This window comes from Aedes albopictus, chromosome 3 (genome assembly GCF_035046485.1).
Source record: "Aedes albopictus strain Foshan chromosome 3, AalbF5, whole genome shotgun sequence".
Taxonomy (NCBI): domain Eukaryota; kingdom Metazoa; phylum Arthropoda; class Insecta; order Diptera; family Culicidae; genus Aedes; species Aedes albopictus.
Genome location: NC_085138.1, coordinates 359485342 through 359505700, shown reverse-complemented (window position 1 = coordinate 359505700; position 20359 = coordinate 359485342). Strand labels below are relative to the sequence as shown.

The 20359-nt window shown below is 36.9% G+C and overlaps 1 protein-coding gene across 1 annotated transcript in view; it reads left to right on the top strand.

Annotated features, from left to right (window-relative positions):
• The window catches only part of LOC109428919 (serine/threonine-protein kinase meng-po), a 72647-nt gene extending 52850 nt beyond the window's left edge, over positions 1 to 19797 (top strand). Inside the window, exons 2-6 of the mRNA XM_029874964.2 lie at positions 3433 to 3847; positions 4024 to 4123; positions 17765 to 17947; positions 18007 to 18114; positions 18172 to 19797. Coding sequence (XP_029730824.1) covers positions 3520 to 3847; positions 4024 to 4123; positions 17765 to 17947; positions 18007 to 18114; positions 18172 to 19288 — 1836 coding nt within the window. The 5' untranslated portion in view covers positions 3433 to 3519 and the 3' untranslated portion in view covers positions 19289 to 19797. The remainder of the gene's footprint in view (positions 1 to 3432; positions 3848 to 4023; positions 4124 to 17764; positions 17948 to 18006; positions 18115 to 18171) is intronic.
• The last annotated feature ends 562 nt before the right edge of the window (positions 19798 to 20359 follow it).

Sequence of the window (20359 nt, the reverse complement as noted above, 5' to 3'; positions counted from 1 at the left end):
CTGTCTTCTCTGTCTTCTCTGTCTTCTCTGTCTTCTCTGTCTTCTCTGTCTTCTCTGTCTTCTCTGTCTTCTCTGTCTTCTCTGTCTTCTCTGTCTTCTCTGTCTTCTCTGTCTTCTCTGTCTTCTCTGTCTTCTCTGTCTTCTCTGTCTTCTCTGTCTTCTCTGTCTTCTCTGTCTTCTCTGTCTTCTCTGTCTTCTCTGTCTTCTCTGTCTTCTCTGTCTTCTCTGTCTTCTCTGTCTTCTCTGTCTTCTCTGTCTTCTCTGTCTTCTCTGTCTTCTCTGTCTTCTCTGTCTTCTCTGTCTTCTCTGTCTTCTCTGTCTTCTCTGTCTTCTCTGTCTTCTCTGTCTTCTCTGTCTTCTCTGTCTTCTCTGTCTTCTCTGTCTTCTCTGTCTTCTCTGTCTTCTCTGTCTTCTCTGTCTTCTCTGTCTTCTCTGTCTTCTCTGTCTTCTCTGTCTTCTCTGTCTTCTCTGTCTTCTCTGTCTTCTCTGTCTTCTCTGTCTTCTCTGTCTTCTCTGTCTTCTCTGTCTTCTCTGTCTTCTCTGTCTTCTCTGTCTTCTCTGTCTTCTCTGTCTTCTCTGTCTTCTCTGTCTTCTCTGTCTTCTCTGTCTTCTCTGTCTTCTCTGTCTTCTCTGTCTTCTCTGTCTTCTCTGTCTTCTCTGTCTTCTCTGTCTTCTCTGTCTTCTCTGTCTTCTCTGTCTTCTCTGTCTTCTCTGTCTTCTCTGTCTTCTCTGTCTTCTCTGTCTTCTCTGTCTTCTCTGTCTTCTCTGTCTTCTCTGTCTTCTCTGTCTTCTCTGTCTTCTCTGTCTTCTCTGTCTTCTCTGTCTTCTCTGTCTTCTCTGTCTTCTCTGTCTTCTCTGTCTTCTCTGTCTTCTCTGTCTTCTCTGTCTTCTCTGTCTTCTCTGTCTTCTCTGTCTTCTCTGTCTTCTCTGTCTTCTCTGTCTTCTCTGTCTTCTCTGTCTTCTCTGTCTTCTCTGTCTTCTCTGTCTTCTCTGTCTTCTCTGTCTTCTCTGTCTTCTCTGTCTTCTCTGTCTTCTCTGTCTTCTCTGTCTTCTCTGTCTTCTCTGTCTTCTCTGTCTTCTCTGTCTTCTCTGTCTTCTCTGTCTTCTCTGTCTTCTCTGTCTTCTCTGTCTTCTCTGTCTTCTCTGTCTTCTCTGTCTTCTCTGTCTTCTCTGTCTTCTCTGTCTTCTCTGTCTTCTCTGTCTTCTCTGTCTTCTCTGTCTTCTCTGTCTTCTCTGTCTTCTCTGTCTTCTCTGTCTTCTCTGTCTTCTCTGTCTTCTCTGTCTTCTCTGTCTTCTCTGTCTTCTCTGTCTTCTCTGTCTTCTCTGTCTTCTCTGTCTTCTCTGTCTTCTCTGTCTTCTCTGTCTTCTCTGTCTTCTCTGTCTTCTCTGTCTTCTCTGTCTTCTCTGTCTTCTCTGTCTTCTCTGTCTTCTCTGTCTTCTCTGTCTTCTCTGTCTTCTCTGTCTTCTCTGTCTTCTCTGTCTTCTCTGTCTTCTCTGTCTTCTCTGTCTTCTCTGTCTTCTCTGTCTTCTCTGTCTTCTCTGTCTTCTCTGTCTTCTCTGTCTTCTCTGTCTTCTCTGTCTTCTCTGTCTTCTCTGTCTTCTCTGTCTTCTCTGTCTTCTCTGTCTTCTCTGTCTTCTCTGTCTTCTTGTTTTATTGTCTTTTTGTTTTATTGTTTTCTTGTCTTCTTGACGTCTTCTTGACGTATTCTTGACGTCTTCTTGACGTCTTCTTGACGTCTTCTTGACGTCTTCTTGACGTCTTCTTGACGTCTTCTTGACGTCTTCTTGACGTCTTCTTGACGTCTTCTTGACGTCTTCTTGACGTCTTCTTGACGTCTTCTTGACGTCTTCTTGACGTCTTCTTGACGTCTTCTTGACGTCTTCTTGACGTCTTCTTGACGTCTTCTTGACGTCTTCTTGACGTCTTCTTGACGTCTTCTTGACGTCTTCTTGACGTCTTCTTGACGTCTTCTTGACGTCTTCTTGACGTCTTCTTGACGTCTTCTTGACGTCATCTTGACGTCTTCTTGACGTCTTCTTGACGTCTTCTTGACGTCTTCTTGACGTCTTCTTGACGTCTTCTTGACGTCTTCTTGACGTTTTCTTGACGTCTTCTTGACGTCTTCTTGACGTCTTCTTGACGTCTTCTTGACGTCTTCTTGACGTCTTCTTGACGTCTTCTTGACGTCTTCTTGACGTCTTCTTGACGTCTTCTTGACGTCTTCTTGACGTCTTCTTGACGTCTTCTTGACGTCTTCTTGACGTCTTCTTGACGTCTTCTTGACGTCTTCTTGACGTCTTCTTGACGTCTTCTTGACGTCTTCTTGACGTCTTCTTGACGTCTTCTTGACGTCTTCTTGACGTCTTCTTGACGTCTTCTTGACGTCTTCTTGACGTCTTCTTGACGTCTTCTTGACGTCTTCTTGACGTCTTCTTGACGTCTTCTTGACGTCTTCTTGACGTCTTCTTGACGTCTTCTTGACGTCTTCTTGACGTCTTCTTGACGTCTTCTTGACGTCTTCTTGACGTCTTCTTGACGTCTTCTTGACGTCTTCTTGACGTCTTCTTGACGTCTTCTTGACGTCTTCTTGACGTCTTCTTGACGTCTTCTTGACGTCTTCTTGACGTCTTCTTGACGTCTTCTTGACGTCTTCTTGACGTCTTCTTGACGTCTTCTTGACGTCTTCTTGACGTCTTCTTGACGTCTTCTTGACGTCTTCTTGACGTCTTCTTGACGTCTTCTTGACGTCTTCTTGACGTCTTCTTGACGTCTTCTTGACGTCTTCTTGACGTCTTCTTGACGTCTTCTTGACGTCTTCTTGACGTCTTCTTGACGTCTTCTTGACGTCTTCTTGACGTCTTCTTGACGTCTTTTTGACGTCTTCTTGACGTTCTTCTTGGTGTTTTCTTGGTGACTTCTTGTTGTCGTTGTACTATTCATATTTTATTCTTGGAGTTTCCTTGTATTTTTTCCCCATTTTTTTTAAATTTTCCTCAGGACTATTTTACAATTTTTAATATCTTATGCCTATCCCTTTGCAGATTTTATTTTTCTTACTCTCTCACTTCTTTATTCTTTTTATCTTCAACTTCATTTTTCCTCTTCTCTTTTTCTATTTTAATAGTTTCACTTTACATATTATAATCTGTATGTAGATTGTTTCATATTTTATTTTCAATTTTGGTGAGACTATATACTATATAAATGGAAATAGTAACTATCACAGCAAACACTGTGTTGCCACCTAATAGGCTGGCGGTTATTAAATTAAAAGTGTGTGAAGAACTCAGAATATCCATTGATTCGCTCTTAAGTCAAACCGTAGCTTGCAAGGGTTTTTCCGTTTTGCTTCATAATGATATTATGTCTACAGTCCTGAGCATAAATTCACTTTTGCACTAATCAATCCTATCAATTTCGCTTTATTTCAGGAATGGTTTCAGCACCATCTCCAGAGACAACTTCGTAACCCTGTTCAGTAGAACTCAACATCGTCCTGTTCAACAAATGCCGCAACGATGTCCGTCGCCGGTCGAAAATCCAGCGGAAACATTCACAAGATCCGGGAGTTTGAACTGGACAAGGTCACCCTGTCGGATGAGTTCGACATTCTGCAGATCGTCGGCGAGGGATGGTTTGGCAAGATCCTGCTGGTAGAGCACCGGGCCACCGACACCGAGATGGTGCTCAAATTGCTGCCCAAACCGTTCGTATCGCTGACAGACTTCTACAAAGAATTCCACTTTAGCTTACACCTGGGCGCCCACAAAAACATCGTCACCACGTACGATGTGGCGTTCGAGACGGCCGGATTCTACGTGTTCACGCAGGAGTACGCCCCGTTGGGTATGTTGACTCTTCTTATAAAAGACAATGTCAAGTCAAATGGTTTAAGGAGGTTGTAAGATCCGTCGTAAAACTTTAATAAAAGTGATTTTTATGGGTTTTAGAACCCCTTGTTAACCAATTAGGCTTTCAGCTAGTGCTTTCAGATCTTACGTTAATGCTTCACTTCTTCTTAGGTGACCTGACGTCCAACGTATCGGACAGTGGGATCGGCGAACTGCACACCAAGCGGGTCGCCCGGCAGCTGGCCTCTGCCATCGATTATATGCATCAGAAGTAAGTGTTTTGACTTGGTTGTTATGAGTAATTACCGCACGATTTGATCGCGACATTTGGGATGAAGCGTAGCGAATCAGCGTGCTATTACGACTGCTGGTAAAAGAGAGCGAATTTGTACAGCAATAAAACTGCTAAAGGCGGATGGCGACGACGACAATTTGCTTTGATGAGAGTTGTGTCGGATCTGTGGGAAAACAGGGAAAGTGACGAGATTTTGGCTGATCGTCAGTCACTTGTTGATTCTAAATTTAAATCGTTGTCATTACGGATGGCTTGAATGTTTGATGTGTGTCGGTCGGAGATGCTGCCATCTGGGTCAAATTGATCATAAAATATATAAATTTCCAGCACCATACAGCGATTAATTGAAAGTAAATTTGAGAAAAATCAAAGCGATCCACAGTGAGCAAACTTCATATACAAGATGGCCAAAAGTATAAGATTCACGAAAACCTGTTTTAAATCTACTTAGTAATAATGTTGTGAAAATAATCGCTAAATAAGAAATTCAACTTTCCCTGAACATTTGGCCTAAGTTGATTTATGTGACAATTTTTTTTGGTTTGCGTGATCATTAAAATTGAAACTTTTTCTCTTAAATTAAAATTGCAAGTTGCAAAAAGATGTACAGGGGATGGCCAAAATGTTTGGGATAGGCAACTTTTTTTCTCTCACAAAAAAGTTCAACATGCAATAACTTTTCATAGAATGCATCAAAAAATCTCAAATTTTGACTGTTTGTCAACCTACTGTATGTGCATCATTGGTACAAATTTGGGCTCGATTGATTTATATTTCGCAAAGTTAGAACCGTTCGGGTAAACACTATTTTTATACAACTCATTTTTGAGCCGTCATATCTCGGAAACCAGTGAACCGAATTGAATGAAATTTTGAACGTACACTGACAATATGTAAATGCTTCACAAACTATTAAAACATAGGTACTTTTTAAACATTGAACAAAGTTATCATGGATTGACACATTTTGGATTTTTCTCGAAGAAATGTAATTTTTTTACATCAATGTCAATAAATTTTCGTGTTGATATCCAAAGATTTTCCACATCTGTTGTCAAATTATCTCTAATCAGATATATTAGAGCCTATTTAGATTGAAGAAAGAACACATTTAATAATTTTTGTGTGGTATTGTAAATTTGACTTATTTTCCTCTATATGGGTAAAAATTTCAACCCGGTATAACTTAATTCGTCGTGAGAAAATATTACATTTTATAACATCGTATTAAGTATCAATATATTGTTGATAAACGATAAAAAATTCATTCAATTTGGTTCACTGGTTTCCGAGATATGACAGTTCAAAAACTAGTTGTCTAAAAAATAGTGTTTTACCCGAACGGTTCTAACTTCGCGAAAAATTAATCAATCGAGCCCAAGTTTGTACCAATGATGCACATATAACATGTCAACCTGTTAAAATTTGTCAAAATTGGAGATTTTTTGATGCACTCTATGAAAAGTTACAGCATGTTGAATTTTTTTGTGGGAGAAAAAAAGTTGCCTATCCCAAACATTTTGGCCATCGCCTGTACAAGGCTTGGTTCAGTGGATGGGCTCATGTAGATTAAGACTCCCACTGCTATGATATTAATCACTTACACCAACTACCATGCCATACTTCAAAACAGTGGGAACGGTATTTTCCAACTTCTAATATCTCAGCCGTTTCCCCATTCGATTTGCTAAATTTTTGAAGCAATGATTTTTTTCAGCCTTTTGGATAATGTTTTTTTTTTCAAAGAATATTTGATTTTTTTTTAAATTTCTTCGGAAATTCATTGGAAAACTTCTAGGGCAATTTCTCCAGGAATAAACTTGGTAATTTGTTTCACTAAATCATCGGCAAACCTTTTAAAAGTTGAGATTTTGGGATTTTTTTTTTACATTTCTTCAGCAATGCTTGAAATTCTCATACTATTTTTTTTTTGGCGCAAAACCAAGTAACCACTAGGCATCATACGCGCCAACTTGTAACGTAGGTGGAGGGTGGGTTGGTGGCAAAGCTCTTTAAAACTGAATAAAATTCAACTTTTTTCGGCTAAATGCACTAGTTTATACGTGAATATACCTAATTTGGATGTACAGCATCGATTTTAATTGTTTTTCAGTGATTTTGGGAGGCCTTGTCCCCCCCCTCCGCCAACTGCGTCGCAAGTTAACGCGTATGCCAGGCACTATTATTCAACGTAAGCGCTTAAAAATAGCTGATATAGAACTGTTGTGCTCCATATTGGCACTTGGGTATTTCCTTTCAATCGTTTGAGAATCTTTTGGTAATCCCCTTTGAAATTTCTTTCATAAGGAATTTACAAGATTCTTGTGTGAATTCTTTGCTATGAATTCTTCAGACAACTTCTAAGTTATGCTTTTTTTCACTTCCGCTGCTGTAGTTTTGAGAATGTCTTCGAAAGTTCCTTCCGAACTTGCTCCAAAACTTGCTTCAGGAGTTTTATTGGCAATTAATTTGAAAATTTTTGATTTGAAATTAATTTCTTTTCGGGCTTTTTCCATCAATTTCTTAGACATTTTTTTCGGCAATTCTTTTAGATATCCTTTGGAAATTCCTCCAGAAGTGAAATTCCTTATGAAATTCCTTCGCCAATGTCTATGAAAATTTCTTCCGAAGTTAGTTCAATTATTTCTTGGAGGAATCCTTCGACAATTCCTTTAGGAATATCTCTGACACTGTCTATGAATAACAGTTCAGATATTACTTTTGAATTGCAATTCTTTTAGGATTTTTTCCTAAATCCACCAGAATTTTCTTTGGGAGGTCCTTCAGAAATTTCTTTGTGAATTCTTCCGGGAATTTCTATTGAAATTTCTTCGACAAAACTATTGGACGCTTTATCCGATTGTTTTTAAGATATTCCTTCGGCAAGCGTCATAGGGATTGCTTCGGCAATTTCTTCGACAACTTCTATAGAAACTCCGTCGGTAGTTCCATTGTGCAGTTTTTCGAAAATTTCTTTGGATTTTTACTTTGACAGTTCCTATCAAAATTACTTTGCTAATTGATTTGGCATTTCCAGATTTCTTCGACTATTCTGTAGAAAATCGCAAGAACTTCGCGGATTACTGCAATAAGTATGTTTAAACATAAATTTAGATAGTCTAATTGGGAATTTCTGAATTGTATTGGAATTACCCAAAGAAATGACCACAATGAACTGCCGAAGGAATTCCCAAAAAAAAATATTGCCAAAGAATTCCCAACATAATTGCGCTAGAAATAGATTGTAGATATAGTGTCTTAAATTGCCGTAGAATAAAAGTTGAAAAAATAAAGGTAATACCAAAATGTTGAAAAAAAAACGGTAGTAATTTATGAAGAAGTTTTCGAGAGAATTCCCGAAGGACAAACTGTACAATTTATTTAAAAAGTTATTATGGGCTTTTACAAACAAATTTTTGAATAAGTTTTCATAACTTTCCAAGAAAATTGACGAAAAAATCCCTAAAGAAAGTGCTGAAGTAGATTTTGGAGGAAAGGATATAAATACCTACCTACATAAAAGAACAAAGGAACTACAGAAGGAATATCGATAATATTGCAAAATCAATTCTCAAATGCGTTGCAAAAAGAAATTCTCAAAACAATTTCCACATGAATTTGCAATAGAATTCCTGGAAAATTATCAAAGAAATTACCGATGAAAATTATAAAAAAAATATCTGTGAATTTTAATTTACTTGCTAAATTTTCAAAGGCATCGCCAAAACAATATCCAAAGAAATTACCAATGAAATTCCCTAAGTAAATGACGAAGTAGTTCGGAAAGAATCATCGGCAACATGTATTTCCAGCGAGCGAGATTTCGACGAAACTCTGTGTTGATACCTGCATAATCGGTATGATTTTTTGGTAAATATTTTTTTGATGATTTTTAGAGAGGTTTGAAAAAAAATCTCTTTAAAATAGAAGTCAGTTTTCACAACTTGAAAATACCCCTTCAATTAACTATTTTGGAATTGGCTTTCACACTCATCAAGCCAAGACATTCATTTTATACTGTTCCGACGTTTCGGCCTTTTTGTTTTGGCCTTCTTCAGGGATTGTCTGCCGTCATGAATAATTTCTCCTGATTTAACTATGAGAGAAGAGATGGAGTTTTATCATCTTCTGAGAATTCTCTACGATAGGCATCTCTAGCAGTTCTTTCAAGTATTCATTCAAAAATGCTTCAGGCAACACTCAGAAATTTATTTAGGGATTTTTTCAAGAATTTCTCGTCATTTTTTCTATAACATCTGCTGGGATATGCAGACAATTCTTAAGACATACCTTCAGAAATTCCCCTAAGAATTTCTCCAAGAATCCTTTCGAAAATTCCGCAAACAATAATGCCTTGGTATTACTTCCAGAAATTGTCCAGTAGTTTCTCTTGATTTTTTTTTCTTAGGAGTTATCCGAGGGTGTATTTTTAAGGTATTCTCCCAGACATTTATGCACGAAATCCTCCAGAGATAATTTCAGATAAAGCTTCAGCATTTTTTTTCAGAAAATGTTCAGAACATCTTTTAGGAATCTTCAAAAATACATCCAGGAGTTTTTCAAGGGATTTCTTCAAACAATCCTGCTAGGATTTTTTAAGAAGTTTCTTCAGGAGCTCTTTCCAGAATTATTCCAGTATTTTTTTATACAATCAATAGACGACCTGCCGAAAAAAAACCCTAGTGGAATATCTGAAGTGACTTGTGCAATATCACAAATGACTCCATTAAAGAATGAAGAAATTACAAGAGCAATCCGACCAAGAATTTCTGATAGAATCTCAGAAACAATTTCTAAAGAATCTGTGTAGAAATCTCAGGAAGTATTTTTAGTGTGAAGAAATGGCATAAGGACTGTTCATTTTATAAAGAGGACACCTTATTTGTGTGATATCTTTTTTACTTTTCAATAAAATCATTATCGGTTTTTTGCATTAATTTCCATAGCTATTCTACAGTGTAGGAAAAATATAACATTATACAAATTGCCCTTAGTTATGGAACTGAAGTGGTTTTCGTTAAAACTCAATAAAACCCCATTTCTCAAAATTCTACACAACTTTCCACATACATAACATTAAAATTTCCATGAACTTTTCAATGTGTTGGGATCTAATACTATTCTTCTAAAGGTAGAGTGTAATAGTTTATCAGTAATAATGCACCAAGCATTATACAGCTTGATATGGTGAGTTGCCTTGTTATCAATGAAATTGATAAAAAAATACTTATTTAAGTCCAGTGATGCAATAACACTACGGAATCAGTTCAAAATTTGTCCAGTATAGAAGAGAATCGCATTCTAAATGATACCGAAGAAAAATATGCTTTAAAGTACATTCTTCATCATAAATTTAATACTTAATGATGGCCATAATGAAAAATTGCATACTTTTTGCTCCATAAATGCAAGTTTTTGATTCTAGAGAAGCTTATTATTATTTATTTTCAGCAAGGTCTGACCCTATGTGATTATATACCTTATTTGAAAATAACTACATGTTAATTTTTATTTTCGACATTATTGTTAAGTTGTATTTGCAATAGAGTACATCGTTATTTAGAAGAACCTTCAAAGAACGAAGCGGTTTTATCTCCGGTTACTGCCATGAAGCACAGTAACCAAGCCAACAATGCTATCAAGAAGCGGTTTTCTGCATTTGAAATTGCATTATTAGTACTTTCGACTAGATCCATTGAAAACATTCAAAATTTAATATTTTTATACATTTTTGTTTAACAAATAAATTTTATTCTGAAATTTGAGTCCAACTTGTAACTTTAATATCTCAACAACCATTATTCCGATTAGGTTTATATTTTGCCAGAATATGTATCACTCAAACTGCTGCAGCATGGTAAACACTTTTATGCAATTAAAAACGATACACCGATGTTTTACTGAAATTTTGTGTTTATCTTTAGTTTTTGGGAATTGAAAAATTGATCTCTCGAAACACTTTGCCACATTTCTATGAAGTTCAATAAGTTTAACCCAATTTATTTATGGTTATTATCTGCTAATATAATGTACTGAACAACTAACCAAGGCTGCTCAAATTTGAACTACGCGTTTTCTTTTTATAGCCTTGCAAAGTTGTCCTCTTTATAAAATGAACAGTAATTAAGTTAAAACTCACGAATAAAAAAAGATTCAAGAAAGGAATTCTTGCATGAATCTCTAGAGGTATAACTGCAACAAAGTGATCCCTGACGGAGTTTCAGAAGGATCCAATGGATATCGATGTAAAAGAATTCTTGGAGAAATTTCTTAAAGAATCTGGAAAATCTTCTAAGGAAACCACTGCAGGAGTCTCTGAAAGAAAAATCGGTAGATTATAAGACCGTACAGCTGAAGTAATTTTTGAAGCAATCCATGGAGTGACTTTGGAAGGAATCTTTAGAGTATTTTGTAAAGGAATACTAAGATAAATTAATGCAGGAATCTCATAAAGAGATTGTGAAGGAATTTCCAGGGAAGTTCTAATAGAACTCCTTAAAGAATTTCTGAAGAAATATTTGGATTATTTTTAAAATGAGTACGTGGAAAATTTTCTAAAGAAATCTTTGGCTTTTTTTTGGGGAATATTTCTTGGATTCCAGTCTTATATCCTCAGTCAAAACAGATTAAGTTACTACTGTTCAACGTTTTGGCAACTGTATATTGCCACCATCAATAGAAGAATGGTTGTCTGTTTTCTTTCAAAAGTACCTGTCGTAACATATTAATATTGTCATTTTTTTTTTAAATGGCTTAGGTAAGTTTTTGTATATTTATTAGGGCCGCAAACATTTTCGTAATAAAATCGCACATACGATCACTTGATCACTTTATATTATACTAAAAGCTCTTCCGCCTAGACGTGGCGCCGAAGCATATTTCACCGGCGGTGGCGTATATAGTAATTCAAGGCAGCGACGTAATCGGCATGTTTTTTTTTTTAATTTATTTCTCGGAATTGGTGCTGCTAGTCCTCAATAAACGTAATCGCAGAATAATTTGATTTCTGTGTCAAAACTACAGTTTTCGCATGCAAAATGTTTGAACGTCAAGTAAACAGGGGTTTTAATAAAAACTAACTCCTCAATAATTTTGCTGTACATTTTTGATAGATTCTTTGATGATGTTCACCAGAAATTTTATTAAGGATCTCTCGAAGAAAAAATTGAGTTTTACCAGAAACTCAGTTTTTTTTTAGATTTATCTGAAATTGCTCTAGGCTTTCTTCAGATATTCCTCCAGCTATTCCTTCAGAAAATTCAGCTCCTGCCGAAATTCCTTCACGGATTGACAGTTCCTCTAGCGATTCTTTCACAAGTTTCTTCAAAGAATCCTCCAGTTATTTCGTTTTTACTATTTCTCAAGAGATTCTTGCAGGAAGTTTTCAAGAGGTTCCGCCGGGTATTCATCCCGGAATTCCTCTAACGATTCCTTCAGAAATTCAATCCCTTGGAATCCCTACAAAGGTTGCTTCAGAATTCTGTATATTTCTACAGGGCTCTTTTCAGCACCTCCTCCGTGGATTATCTCACGCATTCCTTTAGGAATTCCTATAGAAAATTCTCGAAATATTCTTCTACAAGTACCTCCTGGGGGATTCCCAGAAGATCCTGAGATATTCCTCAGTGGCAGGCATCATAAACTTCTCTCGGGATTTATTGAAACCTTTCCTTATGGATTCTTCCAGATTTTTTCCAGGGAACCCTTCAGGAATCCCTTCAGAGATCATAAATTGGTTTATTTCTTGGCAGAATATCTCAAGAAATTACTGCAAAACATTCTGCAGCTTTCCAGGCAGGCATCTAGAGATTACTAAAAACAATCATTTTCTTATCTTTTTTTGCGGTTCTTTCCAGATTTTTGTTCAGATCTTCTTATATATATATAAAAATGCAGTGGCATACGTGGGACCGCGCATAACTTGTGAACGGATGGTCCGATTTGGGTCGTCTAAGTTTTGTTCTGTTAGTTTTCACCCAAGGAAGGTTTATGAGTCAAAAAACATGGGAAAATTGTGAGTTTTTGGAAAATCGGGTTTTCATCATTTTGAACGGGGACTTGGGCTTGGCAGGGCTTGGCTAGGGACTTGAAACGTCAAAAAACGCAGTAGGCAAGACAAGGTTTGCCGGGTTCAGCTAGTTTGTTATAAATTTCTTCTGCTCAATTTTCCTTCGAAGATCCTCTAGGAATTACTTCAGAAATTTCTCCAGGAGTTTTACCTTTCAAACATCGTGCAATAAATTCTTTCAAGAAGAAAGAAAAAAGAAAAAAAAAAAAGAAAAAAAAAAAGAAAGATCCTCAAGGAATCCCTTCAGAAATTTGTTTTAAGATTTATTCAAGAATTTCAGTATCTTTGTCTGTAATTTCTACACGGATTCTTACAGATTTTTTTTAATGAAGGAAGTAATTGCTCCAAGGTTTAATTTAGAGATTCCTCAAGGGTCTACTTTGTTAATCCCTCCCTTAAGAGATTTGCTCAAAAACTCCACCAGGAATCTTTCCTTCAATTCCTGCAAAAGTTTATCATAAAAATCTTCTGGGAACTCCTCCAGAGCCATTCCAAGGATTTCTTTCAGATTTTTCTCAGGAATTCCTCTTGGAACTCTTTCAACGATTACCCCAGAAATCGCAGAAGTTTCATGGAGGAATTTCTAAAAGAATCCTTGGTGTTTTTTTTTAGATTAATTTCCATTTAATTCCTGTAGAAATCCCTGGAGATATTCTTAAAGAATTCTTGGAGGAATACCTGAAAGTATCCCAGGAAAATTCCTGAAGAAATTTTACATGGATTTGCAGAATAAATTCATGGAGGAATTTCTGGAGCCACTCATGATGGAATTCCTATAAGACCTTATTAAGACATATTCCTGGAAACATCCCTTACCAAAACTAATGGAAGCTTTTCTGAAAGAATTCGAGAACGTATTTTCAAAGAAATTCCTGAAACAATGTCTTGAGAAACAGTTAAATTCCTTGAAAAATCTCATGAGAATTGGCAAAGGAATTTTGTAAAAGTTTCAAGGAATTAATTATGAAGAATCCGAAAAAATCCTAAAAGTTTCCTTTGTAGAAAGGAGGAATTTCTGATGAAGTATATGGAAGAGTACCCGGAGAAGTTGCTGAATTAATCTGTATAAATTTCTGCGAAAATCTCTGCGAAAATGCTCTGCCCGGCAGCGGGCCCGGTGCGCAAAAGTGGCATGATTTACAAAACGGCTGATAACTTTTGAAAGAAGAAAAAGACATCTCTAATTTTTTGATATGTTATGTATAAATGTCCCAGCTTTTAATTGATGCAAAAGTTTTGAAAATCGGTGGTTGCCCTCATGTTGAAAAAAAATGTTTTGGTATAAAAATCCAAGATGCCGGCCAAAATCAATATGGCCGACCCAACTTTTTATTATTGTAAATAGTAGCTCTATCTTTCCTCTTTCCAACAACAATTCGTTTTGAGGTGGTTGTTGGAAAAACTTTCGAGTTATAACGCTTTAAGTGAGCCACCATTTGACCAAAATCGAGTCTGCAAAGTTTTGTGGCTCTAACTAACGGGGGGTCCATCAATTTGAGTAACCAAATGCATTTTTCTTACTTTTTAGGCTTTCTGAAAATCGGCACTTTAAACGTTTTTGAAGACAAGGTGTAAATAGTGGGCCGGTCTCAGCGAGAATTACCCATATGTAGACAAATGTGCATGTGCACCTCATGAGAGTACCTTCAAGTAATTTTTTAATAATCAGTTCAGGTTTTCAAAATTAACTCGATTAGTACTTTTGAAAAATAATGCAAAGATCTTCAAAGTACTGCAGTAAAAATCATTGGCAGAAATCATAAAAAATGCATAGGATTCATAAAAGATCTAAAGCGAAAACGTCAAAAATTTCCAAGACCAAAAGAACAAACTGTTACCAATAAATGTCATTATTATTGCTATCAGGTTTAAATAGGTGGTTCGTTAAGTGTCAGCGAGAATAAAATCTTTGTCATTTTCTCTTCGGCGTGGAAAAAATATGTACTGCGGTGCGCTGGATCCACTTAACTGGCGGTGGCGGCGTGGAAAAAACGTAGACAACGGCGGTGTAGCGCGGTGGTGGTGCACACGTCTACTTCCGCTATTCCCGAGCAGAGGAGAATATCAAATTAATAACTACGAAATCACATAACCTGTTTTTATATCTTGTTTTGGTATTATTTAATTATCAAGGTATAGCTTTTTAATAACAAATTTTGTTGGACAATCTCATAATGTTATAATTGAGCTATTGATATACATTTACTCAATTACATTTCAATAACATGTTTTGCTAAAGTCCAAGTTTTGTTATTGTTCTACTATTGATCAACTCATCAACAATTAGCACAACAGTAACAAGTTTTGACAGCAAAGCAACAATTCGATAATAATGAGCTGTTCTTTTGTTTTATTTCATTTTTGTATTCAGTTAGGATGGAAATTTCTGAACGAATGAAAATTTCTTAAATAATATTCTGAAAAAAAAACACTTGGAAGTTCTGGAAGAACCCTTCGTTACCCTGGAGAAGTCTTCGAAAGAACCCCTGGAGCAATCTTCTTAAAAATTCCAAAAGTATTTCTTCTAGGTAATTATTTGAATTCTTGGTAAAATCTTTTGAAAAACTCCTGGAGAATTCTTCGGAAAAATACTCCTGGGGAAATTCTCAAAGAAGTTTTCTGAGAAATCTTAAGATGAAATTCGGGGCACATAATCGCCGGAAATTCTGAAGAAATCCTTTAAGGGATTCTGTTCATAATTCTGGAGGAATTTCTAGAGGAATCTTTGAAAATCTTTGAATGATTTTGTGGAAGAACTCTCGGGGAAATTTCTGGAAGCTTTTTTCTTTTACATTCTCTTAGAATGAATTAAAAACTGAATATTGGTGTTATTGGTGGGTTTTTGAGACAAAGTGAATTATTTCATATAATAAGTATCATAATTTACTTAGTTACGATTTTGATATTATAACAAATTTTGCAGCAATAACATATTAATATTAAAATTTGTTATTGGAATATTCTCCAAATTCACTGTTATTAAGTTGTTATTGAAACTAACAAAACAAGTTATTAAAATTGTTTTCCAAGAACATTTTTTGTTATGATATTTGTTATTTTGCCGCTTATGACAGACACGTTTATAACATAATATGTTTTATTAATAACTTAAAAGTAACACAGCGTAACAAAAATTATCTTTTGGTCTGTCTCATGACCAAACTTATGTGTCTCTGACAGATTTTGGGCCGCTGAATCCGAATTCAGGCTCAGATTTGCTCCAACACGTCACAATTTTGAGCTATACCTCAATTTATAGGGCAAAATATGCGATTTTGGACGTTTTTGACAGCAAGCTATTAAGCATGGATATATTTTTTTATCAATCAAAAGGTTAATTGGTCAATTAACATCTAAATTAACGACTCATGCAAAATATTTCGTTTTACCAAATTGAATTTAATAGTTTTAAGCGATTTATGTTAGGTACGATATTTCTCATACAAGTCACCCTCCAAAAGCTGCTTGCAAGTTTTCATACTAACATAAAATGCTTAAATCTATCAAATTTGATTGGGTAAAACGAAATATTTTGCATGAGTCGTTAATTTAGATGTTAATTGACCAATTAACCTTTTGATTGCTCAAAAAAAATATTTCCATGCCTAATGGCTTGCAGTCAAAAAAGCCCAAAATCGCATATTTTGCCCTATAAATTGAGGTATAGCTCAAAACTGTGACGTGTTAGAGCAAATCTGAGCCCGAATTCGGATTCAGCGGCCCAAAATCCTTCGGAGACACATAAGTTTGCTCTTGAGACAAAAAAATGTTGCGCTGTGTAATCAATTCTAATATTCAGTTATTTTACCAAAATAACACAGGTCCTTATGCTGTTGTTATTTCCTTCTGCTGGGGTTTCAAAATCACAAAGCTTTTTTACACGATTAAGCATCGAACACAAATTACGTAACACTATATGGGAATCAGAGCGTTAATGATTAATCATTAATTTAATCATGATTAATGATTAATGATTAAGATTAATCAAAAATCATTAATCATAATCACAACAATTCTCATTAAATCATTAATCATTAATCTTAATCACACTGATTTCACAATTTAATCATTAATCAGTAATCATAATCATAAGAAAAAAAGTAAATCAATCATTAATCATTCATCACCAAAAAATGATTCATCATATAATATATTTTATTCAATTAAAGTTGGTTTAAATGCTGTTCTAAATATTATAATTTATGATTCTTCTTTCAAAAATCTCCCAGACAGTGTTACCTTTTACTTTTGAAACTTCAAAAATATTTTTAACAACAAATATATTTTAATCACTTCCAGTTTTTGTGATTGATTAATCATGATTAATCATGATTTTGAATCAATGAGCCATTTTTAATCATTAATCATAATCAATAATCACAGATAAAACCAAATTTAATCATTAATCATAATCTTTAATCATCCTCAAAATCAAATTAATCGTTAATCATAATCAATAATCACTGAAATAAAAATTTTAATCATCAATGATTAATCATGATTAAAATTTTTGTTAATCATGAACGCTCTGATGGGAATGAAGGAGTCCAGTTATCAGCGCTAGCAACCACTACGAAGGAACACGCAAAAGGAAGTAGGTAACTACGACCGCTGTTCCTCGTCGGCTGATTGGCTTGTGAAGCAAACTGTTTGGTGACCATTCGTTCTTACTTGCTACTGCGAGTGTGAAGATGCGGAAATGAATTCAGTTGCTCAAAACTTGCAAGAACAAACATTTTGTAGGTATGGGAATGTTGTACATACGTGACTATCAAAATCAGCTTAATTTTAGCTTTTAATTTGCACTGTAATAAGGCGCCTTCTACAAGCTACGTAACGCTCTAGAGGGAGGAGAGAAGTATGGCCAAACGTAACGGTCCATACAGAAATTTAAAAACTTTCATACAAAAAAGCGTTACGGAGGGGTTCAAAATCGTCGATTTCAGCGTTACGTAATAAATAAATGCTGCCTTATGGGATAAAACCAAGTATATTAATTGCCGTATACGCCGGCGAAGAGAAAGATTCAGAGAGCCACCTGAACCATTGTTTCTCATTCCCAGTACCATATTTGATTGCTCATACTCCCACCTGCTTCTAAAGCATGTTAGATTAACCCTTGGGTTAGCCAATGGAGATATACAGCTACCGCGCTGGGTTGAAAACCACCTATCAAAGAGAAACAAATCGTTTGAGACGCTTCTCTTGTTCGTGGGTCATCAAAAGGCCTGCTACATATCCCTACGTTACAAAATACTACATGTGCTGTGTAAGAAGGCTGCAACATAGTAAAAAATATCCTTAGAAAACAAGTAACAATTAAAACTTTTGGAGGACCTACTATATCTGCTTGACTGTATACAAGACAGCATTCCTGCACAACACCTTACTTCAAGCAACAAACGTTCAGTTGTGCCTGGTTGGGCCATAGACCCCAACATCCTACAAGGGTCAAGTTGTGATCTTGGAATTTTATCTGTTTGTTTGTAACTGCTACTGCAAACATCCGCCCTAATTCAATCCAACTAACTTGATTCTTTCCATTCCAGAGAACTCATCCACCGGGACATCAAGCTGGACAATGTCTTGGTCTTCCGTTCAGACTTTGCCCGCATCAAGCTGTGCGATTTTGGCGAGTCGCGACGAACCGGCGAGGAAGTCCTCCGGCGTAACGAATGGCTCCCGTACAGCCCACCGGAGGTGCTATCGGTGAAAACCGATGATAAATACAAGTTAGAGTAGTCATTCAAAGTTTGAAGAGAAATTTGATTTTACACATACCTCTTTGTAGGACTGATACTGCACATGACGTTTGGCAATTTGGTATTGTATGTTTCGTATGCCTTACGGGATGTCTACCGTGGCAGAAGGCTTCCGTGGATGACCCCAGGTTCTACAGGTAATTCTATCGATTCAAACCCCTCACATGATTCATAACTTCACATCCTTCTTCCAGGTTTCAGCAGTGGCACAATGCAACGCTCACATTTCCAATGAAACGCTGCCCGAAGCTATTCAAACTGCTCTCGGCAAGAGCGTGTAAAATTTTCAAGAAATTCCTCGATCCCCGACCGGATCGGAGGCTAAAGACGCTGAGCGATGTGCAGAAGTACTTGGACGACCGATGGCTGGCCAAGAGTGCCGAAAAGGAAATGGCCGAGAACGAACCGGACGAGCTGTGCCCGTCGATGTACTCCTTCCACAGTAGCGTGGACGAGAAGAACCGGCTCCTGTCGACGTTAGCCCAGTGCGGAATCGAGACCACCGTGGATCGAGTGGCAAAAAAGAATCGCATTCGCGACTGGATCCAGTCGTCGGTGATCATGGAAGAGGAGGAAGAGGATGATTCGGGATCTGCTACGCCGACGTCGACGGCGTCTCGGACGGCCGTTCCTGGGCATGTTTCGTCGGTGGCGGCTATGGAGAAAGCCGAAAAGAAGATCCATTCCACGGTCAAGGATGCGTCGCAAAAGCACTTCGATCCCCGGACTGGGACCGTTCAGTTGGCTCCCAGCGAGATGGGCACCAAAAACGTTCACAAAGCAGAGAATGGAAGAAGTGATGGGAATAATAATCATAAAGGTGGCAACAAAGCCTCGACCAATGGAAATCAGTTCAATTCAGCAAGGTTCTACGACGAAACGGTTCCGATCAATCCGCTAACCCCGAGTAACAGCGCATCAACGACCCATGGTCTCATGAAAGCCTTGAACTCGGTAGCAGCCATTACAGTACCGGAGATCAATGGACGAAATAAGGCCGCACCTTCCAAGTACGAGGAGTCAGCAGTTCGGGACAGTGGATATGGAGGATCAGTCGACAGCCGGCAGCGAAAGCCTCCCGGTAGTATGATCAAGCGATCTCCGGTTCTATCCAAACGATCAGCCATGATCAAATCCAACAACAATACCCACGAAGAGGACGAGGAACTGGAAGAGGAGGATCGCGAACTAACCAATGACTTCGACGAGCTGGAAATGGATCGCGGTTCCTACGAGGGTCTCAATGACTCCAACGTAAGGCAAACGGCCAAAGATAGTCCATACGATAGGTTCTTTTTCCGAAGGAAGTGAATCGGTGTGATTTTTCTCTAGATGTAAGGGTTTTAAACAGTTACTCGCGCGCACCATTTGAATGCACCTCGTTCCGTTTTATTCATCACCGAAAAGAAGACATTTTCTATTGGTAGTGTTGTGTCGAGTTTTTTCGAATTTGTCCGCACTAAAGATGTTCTTTCGTAAGTTTATTTGACTTTAATATAGGATTTCACGAGCACTCTGTTCCACACAGAATTTGTACTGAATTATTTAACTATTGGTAGATAGGCATTATACACACCGATTATGATAAGGAAAACATATTGTTCGTTTTTTTTTGGTAACAGAGATAGAGGTGGTAGGTAGCGAAGCAAATCATGATCCACCGCAAAAAAATGCAAGTGAAATGGCAGATAACTACTGCAAGATGGCGGATTACGATAACGTCCGACGCAGAGGTTAACTGTGTCAGGCTTCCAATTATGATAATTGTACTACGGCACTTAACTCAAGTGATGGCAATAAATTAACTGGTCAGAACAGTATATCATCTGGCGCGTCGTTTCTTTATCAACCGAAAGTCGTGTGGGTGTTTTGAAGATTAACTCTGGTAACTAAGTTGACAAAGTTGACAACTAGCTCAAACATATCTATAATTAGGATAATCTTTCACATATTGGTTTAAAATAACTAATCTTAGACAAGATTCTTGAAAACAAATCACGTTGTGTTTTTTTAAATTATTTCCATTATGAAACACAGCAAAAAATATCAGAATAAAAAAAAACAAAAAACAATATTGCGCCTAGCTTATTGTGAGAGATCACAAAAAAGCTCTTTACTGTTGATTCCAAATCAGAAATATAAGGCAAAATACGAACAGTGCATCTGCTCCGTTCTTGTAGCATTTAGGGGAAATGGGGGTAAAATTAACACCCTAAGCCTTTGGCGTTACCATGTAATACCGTAGATAATATCATGTTCTAAACATTCTATAAGAAAAAATTGCTCAAAACTACAGTTTTCTTTATTTTTTTTCGATTTCAAAAAATGCTAGAAAACAGAGTAGCGAAAAACAGTGAGGGTAAAATGAACAATCGATGGGGG